We start from the raw sequence: 18,191 nt of genomic DNA, 5'->3' as shown, positions 1-18,191 counted from the left end.
TCGTTGCTGGGTAAAGCCCCACCTTATCTCAGCTTACTGGTCACCATAGCAGCACCCAACCGCAGCACACGCTCCAGTAGGTATATTTCATTGGTCACCCCCAAAGCCAATTCCGCCTTTCCTTCCAGTTCTTTGCTGCCAATGACTGGAACAAACTGCAAACATTACTGAAGCTGGAGACTCATATCTCCCTCACTAGCTTTAAGCACCAGCTGTCAGAGCAGCTCACAGATCACCTGCACCTGTACATAGCCAATCTGTAAATAGCCCATCCAACTACCTCATCACCATATTGTTATTTATTTTGCTCCTTTGCACCCCAGTACCGCTACTTGCACACTCATCTTCTGCACATCGATCACCCCAGTGTTTAATTTGGAGATACTGTAATAATTTCGCCACTATGGCCTATTTATTACCTCACTCAAAAAGTGCTTGTACATCCGCCTTCTTACGCCAACAACATTTCTGATTGGACAGTATTTGGGTTAGTTTGTTTTGCATGGCGTGGTGCCCCGGGTGAGTGAGAGTTCACTTCAGATAAATGGAATGGTTTAGAATGTGCAAACTATCTCGCCCATTCTTTGCAAAGCCGGTAACAAAACTTTTGATTGGATGAAATTGACTTGTGAACTTTGAACTTTAGTTCAAACAGTCCTGTTTGATCCATATAAATCAGAAATATAATCCAGAAAATCCTATACACTACTAGTCATGTGGATTTGGATAACAAAATAAAACACACGAATTATTGTTCTGAAATCAAGCTGGATATGAAGATCACAAATAATTGCTTTCGACGATAGTAAGGCAGTTACTGTACACACTTTCCTTCCAGGTCCTGTCATTTTTCTACATGCTGCTTTCAGCATGGCACCGAAAGGAAAGAACCGTAAGGCATTAGCCAAAACACATTTTGTAAATGTAAAGGACGAGTTTGAAAATGACAACGATGGAGATGAGGAAGAAGAAATCAATGGAGATGGTCCTCAACCGGACGACGAATTTAATTTGGACGAGGTTTTACGTTTGGGTGGAACCCGAGTAAGTAACGTTATTTGAGGCTAGCACCTCATGCTAACTAGCACATTTATCCTGCTGCTACCACTAAACACGTGCCATTTTCTCCCAAAATATCGAATCAACTGTTTGTTCAACTGTTAATGCTTTCTGTATTTGTTCGACTTTGCTACGCTTTATCTAGCATTGTCAGTAGTTATTGACGATGATGCTAGGTAGCTAACTTAGCTAGCTAGTTGCCTTGAAACCCGACGATTAATTGCATTGAATTCCACGTCGTGCAAAAATGAGTGTTTGGATCTGGAAAGTTTCTTCTCACGACCTCTACACGCCAGTATGTTGAATAAATATACATTTAAACATACTCTACCGGTTGTTACGGATGTTGGTCTTTTGACGGTAGGAATGCAAGACACTATCCACAGGAATGTATAATTAAATCACCGTATCAAAGCGCTCATTGTACGTTCAGATTAATATCCCCTGAAGCATTCGCAGAACCATGTAAACATGTGCACAAGTTCGGCACGTATACATGTTTGGCCTGCATGTATTATCATTTTGTGAGCATGCTTCAGGTTATAGAACTCTGGACGCACAACCGGACGCACAAAGTCCGGTTGTGGATTTAATTGTGACTTAACGTTACCTGTGGATATATTGTATCACAGAGGACCAACTGAACGGGCAACTGTTAACTGAGTTAAAATATAATTTGACTGATTCTGGCTTGTTAGAGGTCTGTGAGATTCAAACGCAAATGTCTGTGAGATGTAGAATTCAATACAATTCAACGTCAGGTTTCCAGGCAAGGTACGATATAACTAACGTTAGCTGCTTGCAAGTGGTTGTACTTGGTAATGTTCACAGACAAGTCATGACTGTTAAATCACTTTTTCTCTTGGCTTTTTTCTTGTGCTGGTGTAGGCTGACTTTGCCCTGCTTGACGCCATCATTGATGAGAACGAGCTGATCGACGGTGGAAAGAAAGGAGCCATAGATGACCTGGAACCTGGCGAGTTGGAGACATTCATCACCAAGCTGGGCATCCGCTCATACAAAGACCAACAGATTATCCCAGATGAGCCTACAGAGGAAGAGAAGGCAGAGGCGAGCCAAAAGGAGAGCAAAAAGGCTGATGCCAAGAAAGCCAAGTCAGGTGATCAGAAGCCCAAACCAGAGCCTAAAGGCAAGGACCTGCCTGCCACATCTACAGTGGAGACAAAGAATAAGAAAAATAAAGAGACAGCAAAAACCAGCGTCCCAGCCACTGGAAAGAAAGCTAAACTAAATGCCAACTTATTTGAGTTTCAGCCGAGGCAGCTGCTTCTGATCAAACCAGGTGGCAAGTGGTTTGACCTGGAGTACACTGCAGAGGGTACCTCTAACCCACAGGATGAGTCTCAAGTCTCCCAGTACAAGGCCCTGGCTATAAAGCTGTTTGAGGCTGAGACAGGGCTCTACAAGAGCAAGAAGAACATGCAGAAGGGGGCCAACTCAGCCTGGATGAAAAATGTGGTCTCCGCAGGCACGCTGGCTGACAGGATGGCAGCCATGACAGTTCTGATCCAGGATGCCCCGGTACAGAGCATAGAGCATGTGGAGAACCTGGTCTCCATGGTGAAGAAGAAGGGTAGTCGCAGACAGGGGCTGATGGCTCTGGACACTCTCCGAGAGCTCTTCATGTCTGACCTGCTGCCAGTGAACCGCAAGCTCAGGACCTTCGCCCAGCATCCCTTTGACAAGCTGGAGCAGAAGGCGAGCGGGAACAAGGACGCGCGCGACCGCCGCCTCGTCCTGTGGTACTTTGAGCACCTTCTGAAGTACCACGTGGCCGAGTTCGTGGTGGCCCTGGACGAACTCGCCCACGACACGGTGGCAACCACCAAGGCCAAATCTCTGGCCACTGCCCACGAGCTGCTGCTCAACCGGCCCGAACAGGAGAGGGCCCTTCTCATCCAGGTGGTCAACAAGCTGGGAGACCCTGAGTACAAGACGGCAGCCAAGGCCTCGTACCTGCTGGAGACCCTGCTGCACAAGCACCCCAACATGAAGGCGGTGGTGTGCAGCGAGGTGGAGCGCCTCATGTTCAGGCCCAACATCAACCTGAAGGCCCAGTACTATGCTGTGTGCTTCCTCAACCAGGTGCTGCTGAGCCACGACGAGGCCGAGCTGGCCAGCAAACTCATCTCCATCTACTTCTCCTTCTTCCGAGCCTGCATTAAGAAGAAGGATGTGGAGTCCAAGATGCTGAGCGCCCTGCTGTCGGGCGTGAACAGGGCCTATCCCTACGCCAAGGCCGGGGACGAAAAGGTGAAGGAGCAGCTGGACACGCTGTTTAAAGTAGTGCACCTGGCGAAGTTCAACACTGCCGTCCAGGCTCTCATGCTGCTCTTCCAGGTGATGGACTCTCAGCAGATCGTCTCAGACCGCTACTATGTGGCTCTCTACAGGTAAACTGCACTTCTAGACTTGCTGGTGTGATCAAGAAGAATGGCTGTATGTTGTATCAAATCCTGTCCCCAAAAAATGTGAATTTGTTTGCTTCTCTGTCTCTTAATAGTTGTCTAATTTATACTAACTTGATTGTATTTAGTCATGGGACCTCATTTTGCACTTTCTTAGTCAGTGTTATAGTAAACATACCGTTGACTGTACTGAACAAAAATATACACAACAAGTTTACTGAGTTCATATAAGGAAATTAGTCAATTGAAATAAATTCAGTAGGCCTTAATCTATGGGTTCACATGACTCGGCAGGGGCGCAGCCATGGGTGGGCCTGGGAGAGCATATGCCCACCCACTTGGGAGCCAAGCCCAGCCAATCAAAATACATTTTTCCTCTGAAAGTGGCTTCATTAGAGACAGAAATACTCCTCAGTTTCATCAGCTTTCCGGGTGACTGGTCTCAGATGATCCCGCAGGATAAGAAGCCAGATGTGGAGGTCCTGGGCTGGCGTAGTTACACGTGGTCTGCGGTTGTGAGGCCAGTTGGACGTACTGCCTAATTCTCAAAAACAATGTTTGAGGCGGCTTATGGTAGTGAAATGAACATTCAATTCTCTGGAAGCAGCTCTGGTGGACATTCCTGCTGTCATCATGTCGATTTCATGCTCCCTCGAGACTTGAGACATCTGTGGCATTGTGTTGTGACAACTGAACACTTTAGGGTGGCCTTTTATAGTCCCTAGCACAAGGTGCACCTCTGTAATGATCATGCTGTTTAATCATCTTCTTGATATGACACACCTGTCAGGTAAATCGATTATCTTGGCAAAGGAGAAATGCTCACAGGGATGTAAACATATTTTTGCACAAAATCTGAGCGAAATAAGCTTTTCTGTGCATATGGAACATTTCTGAAATCTTTTGTTTGACATTTGAGTCATTTAGGAGACACTTATCCAGAGTGACTTACAGCAGTGAGTGCTTGCATTTTTGTTATTTTTCGTACTGGTCCCCTGTGGGAATCAAACCCACAATCCTGGCGTTGCAAGCGCCATGCTCTACCAACTCAGCTCATGAAACATGGGACCAACCCTTTACATGTTGCGTTTTATATTTTTGTTTAGTATACAATGATCATGATGTTTGATTGACGCATCTATGTTTTCTGGTTTACAGGAAGCTCATGGACCCAGGTCTGACTCTGTGCTCCAGGCAGAGTATGTTCCTCAACCTGCTGTACAAGTCTCTGAAGGCAGACATCGTCCTGCGGCGGGTCAAAGGCTTTGTGAAGAGGCTGCTGCAGGTCAGCTGTGAGCAGAACCCTACATTTGCCTGCGGGGCTCTCTTCCTTGTATCAGAGGTCATGAAGGCCAAACCAGGCCTCAAGCTGCTGCTGCAGGAGTGTGGGGTAAGGCCAAGCTCAATGACATCAGAATAAAGTACTAGTTATTTTCATATTGTGCACAATCACATAATGGAACTCTTAGGGAAAGTTTCCCAGGCACAGTCTAACACTAGTCCAGGACTAGACTTAATCTATATTTGGGAAACCAGCCATTAGATTAATTTATTCTAATGATTTTTGTCATCATGTCACTTGATCTCGCATATTATGATATGATTGCAGGATGGTGAAGAGGAGAATTTCAAAGATCTTAAGGAAGAAGAGGATGATGAGGAGAGGTTTGTAGATGCAGATAAGGTGGAGGAAGGACAGCGTGAGATCATTCCGAAACCCACTGCATCGTCGTGGGTACATCACCAAAACATTGAAGGTGAGATTTATTATTAAGACCACCCCCTTAACATAATTTTTAATTCACATATTTGGGGAAATCCTACACCCAGATACTTATAAATGCATTTATTATTGTGGGGTAGCCCAGTGGTTCGAGCATTGGACTAGTAACCGAAAGGTTTCATGTTCAAATCCCCGAGCTGACAAGGTAAAAATCTGTCGTTCTGCCCCTGAACAGGCACTGTTCCTAGGCCGTCATTGAAAATAAGAATTTGTTCTTAACTGACTTGCCTAGTTAAATAAAGGTAAAATAAATCAAATAAAACTGTAAGCATTTGTCTTGTAATGTAAGTATAATTATGTTTTGATTGTGACTCCTGTATATTCAGTGGTCACCTTTCCCCCTCTTCATGCATACTCGTTCTTTTGTTGTCCAGGTGGGAAGAGTATGGATACCTACGACCCGTTACACAGAAACCCCCTATTCTGTGGGGCTGACCACACCACGTTATGGGAGCTGCACAGGGTGAGCCTCATGACAATATTGGGCGCATCCCAGGTGGAACCCTTTTCCCCATATAGTGCACTACTTTTGACCAGGGCCCATATTGCACTAGATAATAGGGCGCCATTTGGGACGCCGTCAGTTGTGTGACGAGAGAAAGGTGCTCTGTGTTACGGGCTTGCTTGAGAAAAGGTAATGCACCATAGGAGAATCCACTTATGTTGTTATTTTACATCTTGTCTTTCCCCCTCAGCTCTCTGCACATTTCCACCCATCAGTGTCACTGTTCGCCAAGACAATCCTACAGGTAAAATGAACTTTTTATTTTATTTTTATGTTTGGGGAAACTTTGCTTATTACCAAAAAATGAATACAAAGAAGTTGCCTGTGTAGCAATGGGCCCAAGTGGGTATCAGGGCTAGCCCTCACTATCCTTATGACTCCCACTTGAGTTTTTCTGTGTTTAATTCATCCCTTTCCCCTCTGCATCATGTCCTCAGGGAGAGTTCATCAACTACACAGGAGACCCTCTCCAGGACTTCACTCTCAGCAAGTTCTTGGATCGCTTCGTCTTCAGGAATCCCAAGCAACTGAAGGGCAAACGTAATATTTCCAACATTTTCAGTTGCCTTTTTCTCTCAGTCCACCAGAAATGCATTTCATTGCCCGGTTCACATTATTAGTCAACTGTCTGGTCTCAGTTCATTCCCCAAATCAGTTATTCACCCTACCTTTTCGTCTTGGTTGAAACTGTTTTCATCTCAATCATTCACAGAAAACACAGACGCTACAGTTATGCAGCCCAAACAGAAGCTGACCATGAATAACATCCACAATTTACCTGGTGAGTGTGTCTTTTGAATCACTATAAAGGATGATCAAGGGGTCACTTTATTGAGCAGAAGTAAGGCAAGTCTTCTTTCTCCCATCTCTCAGTGAACTGTGAGGAGTTCCTGTCCAATAAGGAGAGTCAGATTCCTGTGGATGAGGTCTTCTTCTATCGGTGAGTAACTATGATTATATAGACGGACCTTTTGAGTAACACTGTCAGATTAAAAAAATATATGTATATATTGTGAATAAGGCAGCAAAGAAAATGTAATGGTCCATTGTTTGAGTGACTCGTTCTGGGCTGTCTTTAAATGCCCCGGTCCCCACGCTAGGTTCTTCAAGAAACGAGAAGCGGAGAAGGCACTGCGTCGGCCACGAGGAGATGGAGATAACGAGAGTGTGGAGGACGTGGACGATGATGAGTTTGAGACTCTGCTCGGTAAGTTCACTCTGAAATAAACTGTTATTGGCCAAAATTCAGGAAATAGGTCAATGTATATCAGACTTCAGGCTCATCTTTGGTTGACTCATTTTTGGTTGCCTTCTCGCCCTATCCAGATTCATACGAGGGAGACAGTTACTTCACTGACTTGCCAATTGATGAAACAGACCTGGACTTTGCAGGGTAAGTACAAGTTTGATAAAGCTTTGCATTCAGATATCATCAGTGATTCATGTGTACACCTATCAAACATGGCATTGAAATGGTTCCCAGTGATTTTTATATCATTTTTTATACTGAATGATATATCTGACATTTTGTTTGTGCATGTTGCAGCAATGTTAAGACCAAATCTAAGAAGGGGAAGAAGGGTGGAGATGAGGATGAGTCGGACCTGGATGATGACTTGGATGGTGATCTGGATGATGAGGAGGTGTCCCTTGGCAGTATGGACGAGGAGGACTTTGGAGATGAACTGGAGGAGGAGGGAGGGGCCTTCATGGACCCCGCTGGGGAGGATGATGATGAGGAAGGTATGTTTATGTCCCAATTATCTCTCCTTCCTCCCAAAGTGTGCAATTGTTCACTTCCCTTGACTAGTTTGAAATGAAATGACTGGTTTATGAAATATGGTGGAAAGTCCCACTAGCCCATGCCTCCACGAGTGCAGACTTTACTCTAATTTCTTGTCTCTTTCAGTTCCAGAACTTGATGATGGTGATTTTGCTTTTGGTGGTAATTTTAAGTCAATTTTCTTAACATAAATTACTTTCAAAAGGGCATAATTTTGAATGGCTATTAGTTGACTCTTCAAAAATATTGTTTTCCCCTCAAGATTCTGACGATGAGATGGAGGTTCCAAACATCACTCCAGGTTCTAAAAAGAGCAAGAGGAAGGCATCAGAGGATCTTAACTACACTGGGTCTCTAGGTTAGTAGCTGGGCCTCTATGTGTACTGTTGTGTACTATGTGCTCTGAGTCTCATTTAGAAGTGTAGAATCTTATCTGACATGTCGACATTCTTCCATTTGTAGGTTCCAAACCAGGGAAGAAACACAAAGGAAAGGACACAGCCATGTTTGCATCTGCTGAAGAGGTGAGATGGTCATGCCTATCATATTTCTCAAATCTCCCAATGTTAAGTTGGCGTGCTGATGGCTATCCTATTACGGTTATGCTACCCGTCAGTTTGTTGAAGAGTTTCTTGTAATGAAACTAAAAGGATATCACCGAATGCTAAATGTCTATTTAATTTTTTCCCCAGTTTGGATTTATGTTGGATGAAAATGCTGGCTCAAAGTTTGACAACATCGGCATGAATGCCATGGCCAACAAAGACAAAGCAGGTAAGCCTTGGCTTAAATACAGTCTATTAAACATGTCTTATTGAATACTACAGTTAGTGTCACCTGACAGAAGAAGAAAAAAGCCAAATTGTATAAATGACTTTACTCAGTTGGCTAGATACTAGCTTAAAAACTACAGCATATCCACATGGAGAGAGTCAGTAACTTCACAGCAGTTTGGAGCACACTCAGTCACTAGTGTTCCTGTCAAAGTTGCACAAAATAGATAGCTCCATCATGCTTGAGAGATTAACAGTTAACCAACCCTAAGACAGTACTGAATTCAGTCCACGTCAGGGTACATTTCATATCAAACAGGTTGTTGAATACAGTAGATGACCAAACTTTAGTAGAGGATGCAGAGTAAGTTGCTCTTCTCCCCCAGGTGTCAGGCAGCTCAAGTGGGAGGCCCAGAGAGACGATTGGGTCCGAGGTAGAGATGTCAAGACCCTACGGAAGAAGAAGGCCATGTTTAACAAGAAGAAACAGTTTGGCAAGCCACCGTTTGGCAAATCAAGGGCTGGCAGAAATACTTTCAAGAAGTAGTAATCATTTCTGAACCTAAGATCACTTAAGTTTGTGTTCATGCTCTACGCCTTCTTGGAACAATCTTTCAAGGTCTTGCTCTCGAATCCCATAAACCCTGGGATATTCGCTGTACAGACAAAGTGATTGTGTTTTAGGCTGCATTCACACAGGCAGCCGAATTCAGATTTTTTTTACACTAATTGGTCTGTTGACTAATCAGCTCTGAAAGATTTGATGTGATTGGTCAAAAGACAAATTAGTGTGGGGGGGGGTCAGAATTAGGCTGCCTGTGTGAATGCAGCCTAACACTATTATTCTGTCTCCAGTTTATTAGAAGTCCAACGAATATGCCAGGGTTAATGGGATTTGAGAGCAAGTGGGTGACATGCCAGGGGTGTGTTCATTAGTGCAAACTGTAATTGCCTTTATCTATACCTGTTGACAGTTCCTGGTTTGTTCTACCGATCATTGGAGAAACTACTTCATGCCTGTGTAAAATCAAGTAGGCTGCGTTTACACAGGCAGCCCAATTCTGATGATTTTTCCACTAATTTAACTATTGACCAATCAGATCTTACCCATAATTGGGCTGTCATGCTTTGAAGTTACCTTGGACTGCCTGTGTAAACAGCCATATTCTCTGTATTGACATTTCAACTCTGTTCAATATTTTGTATAGGTTTATACAAGGTAAATACAAAATGAAAACATTAGCATACTATAATGTCTGGTCTGTAATAATTGTAACTGGAGATGAAACGTTTTTAATATTTGGTGCCGATTTTATTGCTGTGCGGTTTGGAATTGGAACGATTCTTCAAGTTTGTATGTTTTGAACTGTCTATAGCCCGTACCCTCCAGAACAGAGAGAAGCATGTTGTTCATACTGTTTCTGAAATAAAAATAAATTAACATTTTGTTACAAAGCAATGGTGTACATAGCCCAAGATAGTCAGTGTACATGGCAAATGTCATTTCTATATAAAATGTAAATGTTACCATGACTTGTGTACATCTTGTAATAAAAAAGACCATAAGCACCCAGCACACCTGTCACTTCAAGTAGTACTACTCCTTTGAACAGTCTCTTTGCTAACAGTGCCAAAGGGTCTGGGCCACTTAGGCTTTATGAGGTTCTCCGTCTTTCCTATCACAATGCCTTCAATCGGAGTTCCAACTCGGCGGAAAATCTGTCTCCCAGCAGTTGGCGTTGTTTCGCCCACCAAAGCAAGGATTTTTGTATGGAGGCTACATGAAGTTTATTTGATCGAATACAAGTGTTACGTTAAGAGTGTACTGATATATGTAGGACACGTGACATCACGGCAACTAAGAAAACACTATCGGATATGCATATATAGTAGCGTCTCTCCATTGAATTACAGGCGGTTGACGTAACCAAAACGAATTTTCAAAAACAGATTACAATAACGAGATCTATCCACCAATCCAAAGAAAGGATGGGCGGGAGCTAGTGCGGTGCCGCTTTTTGGACAACAACTCCAAGTGTTAGGGCGGAGAGACATGTCATCTTGTTAGTGTATCCATGATCTTTGATTCAATCCAAATTCATATCCTTTTTTAATTTTAACCTGTATTTAACTAGGCAAGTCAGTTAAGAACAAATTATTTACAATGACGGCTTACCCCGGTCAAAACAGGAAAACACTGGGCCAATTGTGCGCCGCCGTATGGGACTCCCAATCACGGCCGGATGTGATACATCCTGGATTCGAACCAGAGACTGTCGTGACGCGAACTGAGATGCAGTGCCTTCGACGGCTGTGCCACTTGGGAACCCGATTAAGACAGACAACTGTTTATTTCAGCAGAGAAGACGCGTAAGCACTGACAACCCATACTTTTCAGTACACATATCCTAACAAAACAAATACTTGTCGTATTACAAATGAAATAGATTGTAATATCGGTTTTATGTTGTTATAACAACCTACCTTTCTGTGCAGTACGGACACACAGATGAGGCATACGGGGTTTCAACTGGATAGCACAGCCACCAAGTCAAAATTGGCTAGGTCTATATTGTGAAATTCATGAAAACAAAAATGTGCTTTTTGGTCTTAATTTGAGGTTAGGGTTGGGTATAAGGGTATCAGTGTGGTTACGGTTGGGGTGAAGTTTTAAAATACATTTTTAAGAAGATAAATTGAGGAAATAAACGGGGTTTATGGCTTTGTGGCTGTGGTAACTAGTGACGACCACTATGCAGGGCGGTGTGAAAGCCTTTCTATTAACACTGCTCCCTGCTACTGCGAGGACTTTAAAAAATAAAATAAAATATTTCACCTTTATTTAACCAGGTAGGCTAGTTGAGAACAAGTTCTCATTTGCAACTGCGACCTGGCCAAGATAAAGCATAGCAGTGTGAACAGACAACACAGAGTTACACATGGAGTAAACAATTAACAAGTCAATAACACAGTAGAAAAAAAAGGAAAAAAAAGGGGGGGAGTCTATATACAATGTGTGCAAAAGGCATGAGGTAGGCGAATAATTACAATTTTGCAGATTAACACTGGAGTGATAAATGATCAGATGGTCATGTACAGGTAGAGATATTGGTGTGCAAAAGAGCAGAAAAGTAAATAAATAAAAACAGTATGGGGATGAGGTAGGTGAAAATGGGTGGGCTATTTACCAATAGACTATGTACAGCTGATCGGTTAGCTGCTCAGATAGCTGATGTTTGAAGTTGGTGAGGGAAATAAAAGTCTCCAACTTCAGCGATTTTTGCAATTCGTTCCAGTCACAGGCAGCAGAGTACTGGAACGAAAGGCGGCCGAATGAGGTGTTGGCTTTAGGGATGATCAGTGAGATACACCTGCTGGAGCGCGTGCTACGGATGGGTGTTGCCATCGTGACCAGTGAACTGAGATAAGGCGGAGCGTTACCTAGCATGGACTTGTAGATGACCTGGAGCCAGTGGGTCTGGCGACGAATATGTAGCGAGGGCCAGCCGACTAGATATACAAGTCGCAGTGGTGGGTGGTATAAGCTGCTTTAGTGACAAAACGGATGGCACTGTGATAGACTGCATCCAGTTTGCTGAGTAGAGTGTTGGAAGCCATTTTGTAGATGACATCGCTGAAGTCGAGGATCAGTAGGATAGTCAGTTTTACTAGGGTAAGCTTGGCGGCGTGAGTGAAGGAGGCTTTGTTGCGGAATAGAAAGCCGACTCTTGATTTGATTTTCGATTGGAGATGTTTGATATGAGTCTGGAAGGAGAGTTTGCAGTCTAGCCAGACACCTAGGTACTTATAGATGTCCACATATTCAAGGTCGGAACCATCCAGGGTGGTGACTCACCACAAGGGGACACTGTACTCAAGATATAACAGGCAGGGCATGATAAATCAATTTCATTTGGTCAAAAAAAAGTACAGGAATGATTGGGGGAGGAAGGGAGGAATTCAATTACCGAAGTAATTTATTTAGTCTATTCTCATATCACCGTAGGATCATCAGTCTGTAATCACACCTGTGCTTATCTGCCTCCTCAGAGCAAAGATGCCCTAGTAGGGAGGAAACCAGGCATTTCCAAGTAGGCTGCATTTTTAAGGAGGAGAGGATCTTATTTTCATCGCAGATCTCCATTTCACCAAGGTGAGAAACCACACCTAAGCAACTGTGCTCACAGATAGATTAACCTCTATGCTTTTTTAAAAAACGAATGCATTATGACTGTTTAGTATTATGTACTATTATGTGAAATGTTTATAAGGGGATCTACACTCCCCTCCATATGAATTCAGACTGTTTTACCGTTTAGAAATGAAAGTATTTTATGTCTCTAGTCCCCCCATTTGAAGAAAGTATTTGGACAAATGTATTACAGATTTTCTCAATCGCTTTGGCTCAATTCTCAAAAGAGAATTATTTCTTTCAAAACAATAAGTTCAAATCTCTGAACATTTAGTTTCTGGTTCACACCAGATTTGAATTTTTTATTCATTTAAGCAAATTGCATGTGTTTTGGCAAATGTGTGCAAAAGCGTACGTACAATTGTCTACAATTTGCACAATAGCTACATGCACATGACTTGCTGATTAAAACTGATGAGTTGATTCTCAGTGAAACTGTCATACTCTTCACAACTTCTAAACATTCTTTCATCGTGCAAAATGATCCATTCAATTATCACAATCTGTCAGACATACATGTATATTGCATAAATATCTATGACATGGAATGTTTGTGATGTCTGCTAAAATTGGCAAATTACCTGCCAGCTGACATAGTAATGAAATAGGAATCACAATCTTACCAATCAAGTTTGGAAGCATATATAATGGAGCTTTCCCACAGCACAATCACTACATTTTTGAACATGGAGGAACATCAGAACCCTGAACAGCAGCTACATGCTGGTGGAAGAGAAATCAGAAGATGTGTAAGAATGTGTGGTGGTGGATGTTTTAGGGGAAGACATAATAGAGGAAGAGGTAGAAGACAGAGTCCCTGATGAAATCAGAGCCACAATTGTGGACCATGTTATAAACCATGGTCTTACAATGGAAGAGGCTGGTCAGAGAGTTTATTTTTTTTTACCCTTTATTTAACTATGCAACTCACTTAAATCAAATCAAATGTATTTATATAGCCCTTCGTACATCAGCTGATATCTCAAAGTGCTGTACAGAAACCCAGCCTAAAACCCCAAACAGCAAGCAATGCAGGTGTAGAAGCACGGTGGCTAGGAAAAACTCCCCGGAAAGGCCAAAACCTAGAAAGAAACCTAGAGAGGAACCAGGCTATGAGGGGTGGCCAGTCCTCTTCTGTCTGTGCCGGGTGGAGATTACAACAGAACATGGCCAAGATGTTCAAATGTTCATAAATGACCAGCATGGTCAAATAATAATAATCACAGGCAGAACAGTTAAGAACAAATTCTTATTTTCAATGATGGTTTAGGAACAGTGCTTTAACTGCCTTGTTCAGAAGAACAGATTTTTACCTTGTCAGCTTGGGGATTTGATTTTGCAACCTTTTGGTTACTAGTCCAACGCTCTAACCACTAGGTTACCTGCCACCCCTAAAGTACAGCCTTATGTAAACAGGTCCACAGTGTCATCAATTGTGCAACCATTCCGTAGGGAAAACAGGTAAATATGTACTCGCTCTTTACCTTTGTTACAGCATTTCATTCACAACAATACAGCAACTATTGTAAAGGTAAATTGTAAAATAAAATCACAATGTAAGATATGTATGAGGAATATACAGTAATACAGCACAATTTGAATACAATATACTATCTGTAACATGGTCCATTTGTGAATTCTACATGTCATATATAGGACTGCACAACGACCTCATGCTGGTGGCAGACTAGCAGTATTCAGCCATCGGCAGGAACGAGAAATTTGCAACATGGTAATAGCCAACAATTCCATCAGGCTAAGAGGGACCTGAAGTGCAATCACAAATGACAACGATATCTTCGCAAATATCAATTCTGTCAGCATTTCACCTATAGACAGAGTTTTGGGGGGAAAATGACTATGAAACAGCTCTACATGGTTTCATTTGAGAGGAATAGTAACAGAGTGAAGGAGCTGTGGTACCAGTATGTCCAGGTAAACCATTGGTGTGCACATGGTATATTGTCCAGGGAGTTTTACTGTACTTCAATGATGCCTGTATATACTTTTTGAAGTTGTAGATACCTATAAGAACAGAAAACTTTCCTATTTTGCTAAACTATCTGATTCTAGAATAGGATATGTAAAACAAACTTTATATTTAGTTTCTGTGTTACTATTTAGAAAATAATGGAGCCGGAGGGACATAAAATTATCCACATTCTTGTTTTTGTGGACGAGGCTGGGTTCAGCCTGGCCAAAGGCAGGAGACTTGGCCGCAATGTCATTGGCCGCCCGATCCACAATTGGCACACCAGGCCAACGTGGGGAGCAATATTACAATGTGTGCTGCCATTTCTGAGAATGGTGTGAGCACACATATTCCACACATTGGGCCCTATAACACCCATCTTCCCCTGGCCTTCCTAAATACACTTTACAGAGACCTAATAACAGAACACAAAGCGGTTTAGTTAGAGCAGATTTGCCAAATGATGTAATTGTGTGGGATAATGTCAGCTTCCACCGAAACAACATTGTTAGGGAATGGTTTGCTGCGCATGAAAGGATAACAGTGGAGTTCCATCCTCCCCATTCCTGAGACCGATAGAAGAGTTTTGTTCAGCATGGAAGTGGAAAGTATATGACTATCGGGCACAAGATCAGATGTCTCTGTTAGATGCCATGAATGATGCTTGTGAGGAGATCACAGGCGATCATTGCAGTGATCATTGCAGGATGTCCACCAAGAAGATGGGAACTTCTTGTGTCACGTACTGTGAGGACGTACAATTTATTGTTTTTTTAACAGAACTACCACAGGTTTTTTCTTTTTTGCATTTCTTTTTTCTTTTTTGCATGGATGTCATTTTGTGGAAAATTTTCTGTTCACTATATATGATTTTACATGTAAGAAATATGTAAATATGGACATGCAATTGTACATTTTCTGTTTACATGTAACACATTGCTACAAATGTGCATATCCTTTTTCTGTGTACTACAGTATTGACGTTTTCCAGTAAACTTTTACCTACTGTTGAGATCGGTATCTAAAAAGCTCAGTGTGATACACAATAGCATTCAGCTAGACAAAACTGGCATTCTGGTATAGTACAGTAAGCAGTCAGTGTCAACAAAAAAGTAGAACAAAACTTAAATGTGTATATAACAAACATTTCTCAAGTTGATTGTCAAAAAGCATCTAAATATTTTGACCAGTACGGCTCACACGATGACAAAAAAAAACGTTTCATTTTGGTGGCTTTGGCCAATTTACTGACACAATAACTAGGTTTTGAAGCATGAATTAAATGTTTTAGGTGAGTTACTACATCTTGCAGACATGCAATAGAGTTGGGACAATGGCACCAACAGTTTAGAGAAATGTTAACTGTTTAAAAAAGCGAGTCAAAGCGATTGAGAAACTGTAAAGTAGTCAAAAGTTAAGAATTTTGTCCCACATTCCATGCACGCAATGTCTAACTCTGCGCCGTTATTTGCCTGTTTGTGGCCCACCTGTTAGCTTGCATGATTCTTACCATTCTCCTTCTACCTCTCATCAAGAAGCTGTTTTCGCCCACAGGACTGCTGCTGACTGGACGTTTTATGTTTATCACACCGTTCTCTGTAAACCCTAGACACTGCCATACGTGGAAAACCCAGGAGGGTGGCCATTTCTGAGATACGGGAACCGGCGCGCCTGGCACCGATGATCATACCACGCTCAAAGTCACTTAGGTCACTCGTTTTGCCACTTCTAACGTTCACTCGAACAGTAACTGAATGCCTCGTTGCCTGTCTGCCTGCTTTATATAGCAAGCCAAGGCCACGTGAGGTAATGGGCTAGTGTACCTAATAAACTTGCCACTGTGTGTATATATTGCATATAATTGCTAGTAGCCATGCTAGTAGCCATGTATTCATCCAACAGTAAATTAAATGTCCTTTTCATTTGAGGGCTACTATCCATGAGACCTATAGGCCTATACCCTCGTAATGGCCTGCTCCATATCTAAAAGCCATATCAAATATCGGTTGTAAAACAGTTGACATTGAGCTGAATATTTAGAGTTGAGGAAAAAATATATACCTACAGAAAGCTGATACCCTCTTCTCCTTGGCAGTGACAAGAGGAGGAAGCTTCCAAAGCTTTGTTTTTCCCGCAATTGCATTTTAAAAGGATATACTATCAGAACGCAATGTAGAATGTGCTCTTTCTATGTTCATAGGCACCGTGATACATGATCTGGTTGTCTAACTGATTACATAGTCAGAGCAGGTCTCTTTACGGATGCCGCGTTAGACTTTGAATGTGAGTGTGCGTGACCTCAGGCCATGTCACCTATTTCATTGTTTTATTTGTATATATATATATATATAAAAGTGTGTTAATTTCAAGCAGCCCACCCAATTGAAAATTTATCAAGCTTTGAAAATTAGCAATACAGTGAGCTTCAAAAGTATTGGGACAGTGATACATTTTTTGTTGTTTAGACTCTGCACAAATACCAAACTTTAGACTACTTTAATGCACATATAAGTGAATTTGTCCCAATACCTTTGGTCCCCTAAAATGGGGGGGGCTATGTACAAAACGTGCTTTTTAACGGTTCACCCGATATGGATGAAAATACCCTCAAATTCAAGCTGACAGGCTGCACTTTAACCTCATAGTCAATGTATCATTTCAAATCCAAAGTGATGGAGTACAGAGGCCAAACAACAGTCTAAACGGTCAAACAGATTTGGATGAAAAAAGGTGACCTTCTGTACGTATGAAACGTTTGATCTCAAATCCAAAATGCTGGAGTATGCTTCACTGTCCAATTGCGTGTATGTAATCATACGGTGAAATAATGCTTTGGCCTCGCTCATGGAGGCCATACCAACCTCAGCGCAGCTAATACTGGAACAAATATGTGTAAAGCAAAGGCATAGGGTAATACTTAGTTATAAGTATCTTTGACTTGATGTCGTCTGAAGGTGATTCCTCCTCCAGGACAAATGTGCAATCTGTTCTATAGCCCAGAATGTGAACTGTATTTACACAAAATGTGATCAAATAGTTTGCTAAATGTGATAGGCTGATCCTCGGCTGTGGTGATCAGGCATTGTGAGGATTAAGAATGTAATAGCTATGGATGTATCCCAAATGGCACCCTATTCCAGATACTGTAGTTAGTGCACTACTTTTGACCAGTGCCCATATTGAGAACAGAGTGCCATTTGGGATGTTCCCTATCTGAGTTAAGATGAAGGATTGAGGGGGCATCCCTCAGCTTAATGAACAGTTGAATCACTTGCATTATCCTGTTTCTTTAACTCACATTGTAGTCGTTGTTGTTTTTATTTGTATTTTTTAAATTATATTTTCAATTGTTAACTATACACTACTGTTATTGTTATCACTGCATTGTTGGAAAAGAGCTCTCAAGGTCATTTCACTGTACTGTTTTGCACCTGTTCTATCCTGTGGATGTGGCGAATAAACTTTGAAACTACTTGAAACTTAACTGACCCCCGCTGTGCATCTTCTAAGTCTAACATCTCATGCCATAGAAACTTCACAGCGCTACTAATACTTCCTGCAGACCCCTGGAATACACAGCAGCCTCTGAAGGAGGGGACCAGAGAACTCTTAACTAAGTGGCAATATTTGCTCACCTGACATACACACATCTGGCTGGCTGGTGAAATGGCCTGCCTAGCCAGGAAGGCAGCTGG

General features: G+C 42.2%; 1 protein-coding gene and 1 long non-coding RNA gene across 3 annotated transcripts; both read left to right on the top strand.

Moving 5' to 3' along the window:
* Nucleotides 1-628: 628 nt before the first annotated feature.
* Nucleotides 629-9,906, top strand: LOC115139629 (CCAAT/enhancer-binding protein zeta). Of its 2 annotated transcripts, none has more exons than XM_029677231.2 (17): nt 629-1,044; nt 1,948-3,473; nt 4,647-4,878; nt 5,098-5,245; nt 5,646-5,734; nt 5,967-6,020; nt 6,214-6,316; nt 6,489-6,557; nt 6,650-6,716; nt 6,877-6,983; nt 7,103-7,169; nt 7,323-7,519; nt 7,686-7,703; nt 7,822-7,917; nt 8,022-8,083; nt 8,252-8,333; nt 8,719-9,906. In XM_029677231.2, the coding sequence occupies exons 1-17, from the start codon at nt 871-873 to the stop codon at nt 8,877-8,879; spliced, it is 3,252 nt and encodes a 1,083-aa protein (XP_029533091.1). In that variant the 5' UTR covers nt 629-870; the 3' UTR covers nt 8,880-9,906. The 2 variants fall into 2 exon arrangements, with proteins under 2 accessions (XP_029533091.1, XP_029533090.1); XM_029677230.2 differs by having other exon boundaries at nt 631-1,044; nt 7,686-7,721.
* A 448-nt stretch (nt 9,907-10,354) lies between these two features.
* Nucleotides 10,355-17,980, top strand: LOC115140521 (uncharacterized). The gene is made up of 3 exons (XR_003865245.2): nt 10,355-10,702; nt 12,383-12,485; nt 16,051-17,980. It is a non-coding gene; the product is annotated as an uncharacterized LOC115140521 (long non-coding RNA).
* The last annotated feature ends 211 nt before the right edge of the window (nt 17,981-18,191 follow it).

Source organism: Oncorhynchus nerka, linkage group LG13 (genome assembly GCF_034236695.1).
Source record: "Oncorhynchus nerka isolate Pitt River linkage group LG13, Oner_Uvic_2.0, whole genome shotgun sequence".
NCBI classification, from domain to species: domain Eukaryota; kingdom Metazoa; phylum Chordata; class Actinopteri; order Salmoniformes; family Salmonidae; genus Oncorhynchus; species Oncorhynchus nerka.
The sequence above is the reverse complement of the archived record's forward strand: the minus strand, read 5'-3'. Positions and strand labels throughout refer to the sequence as shown.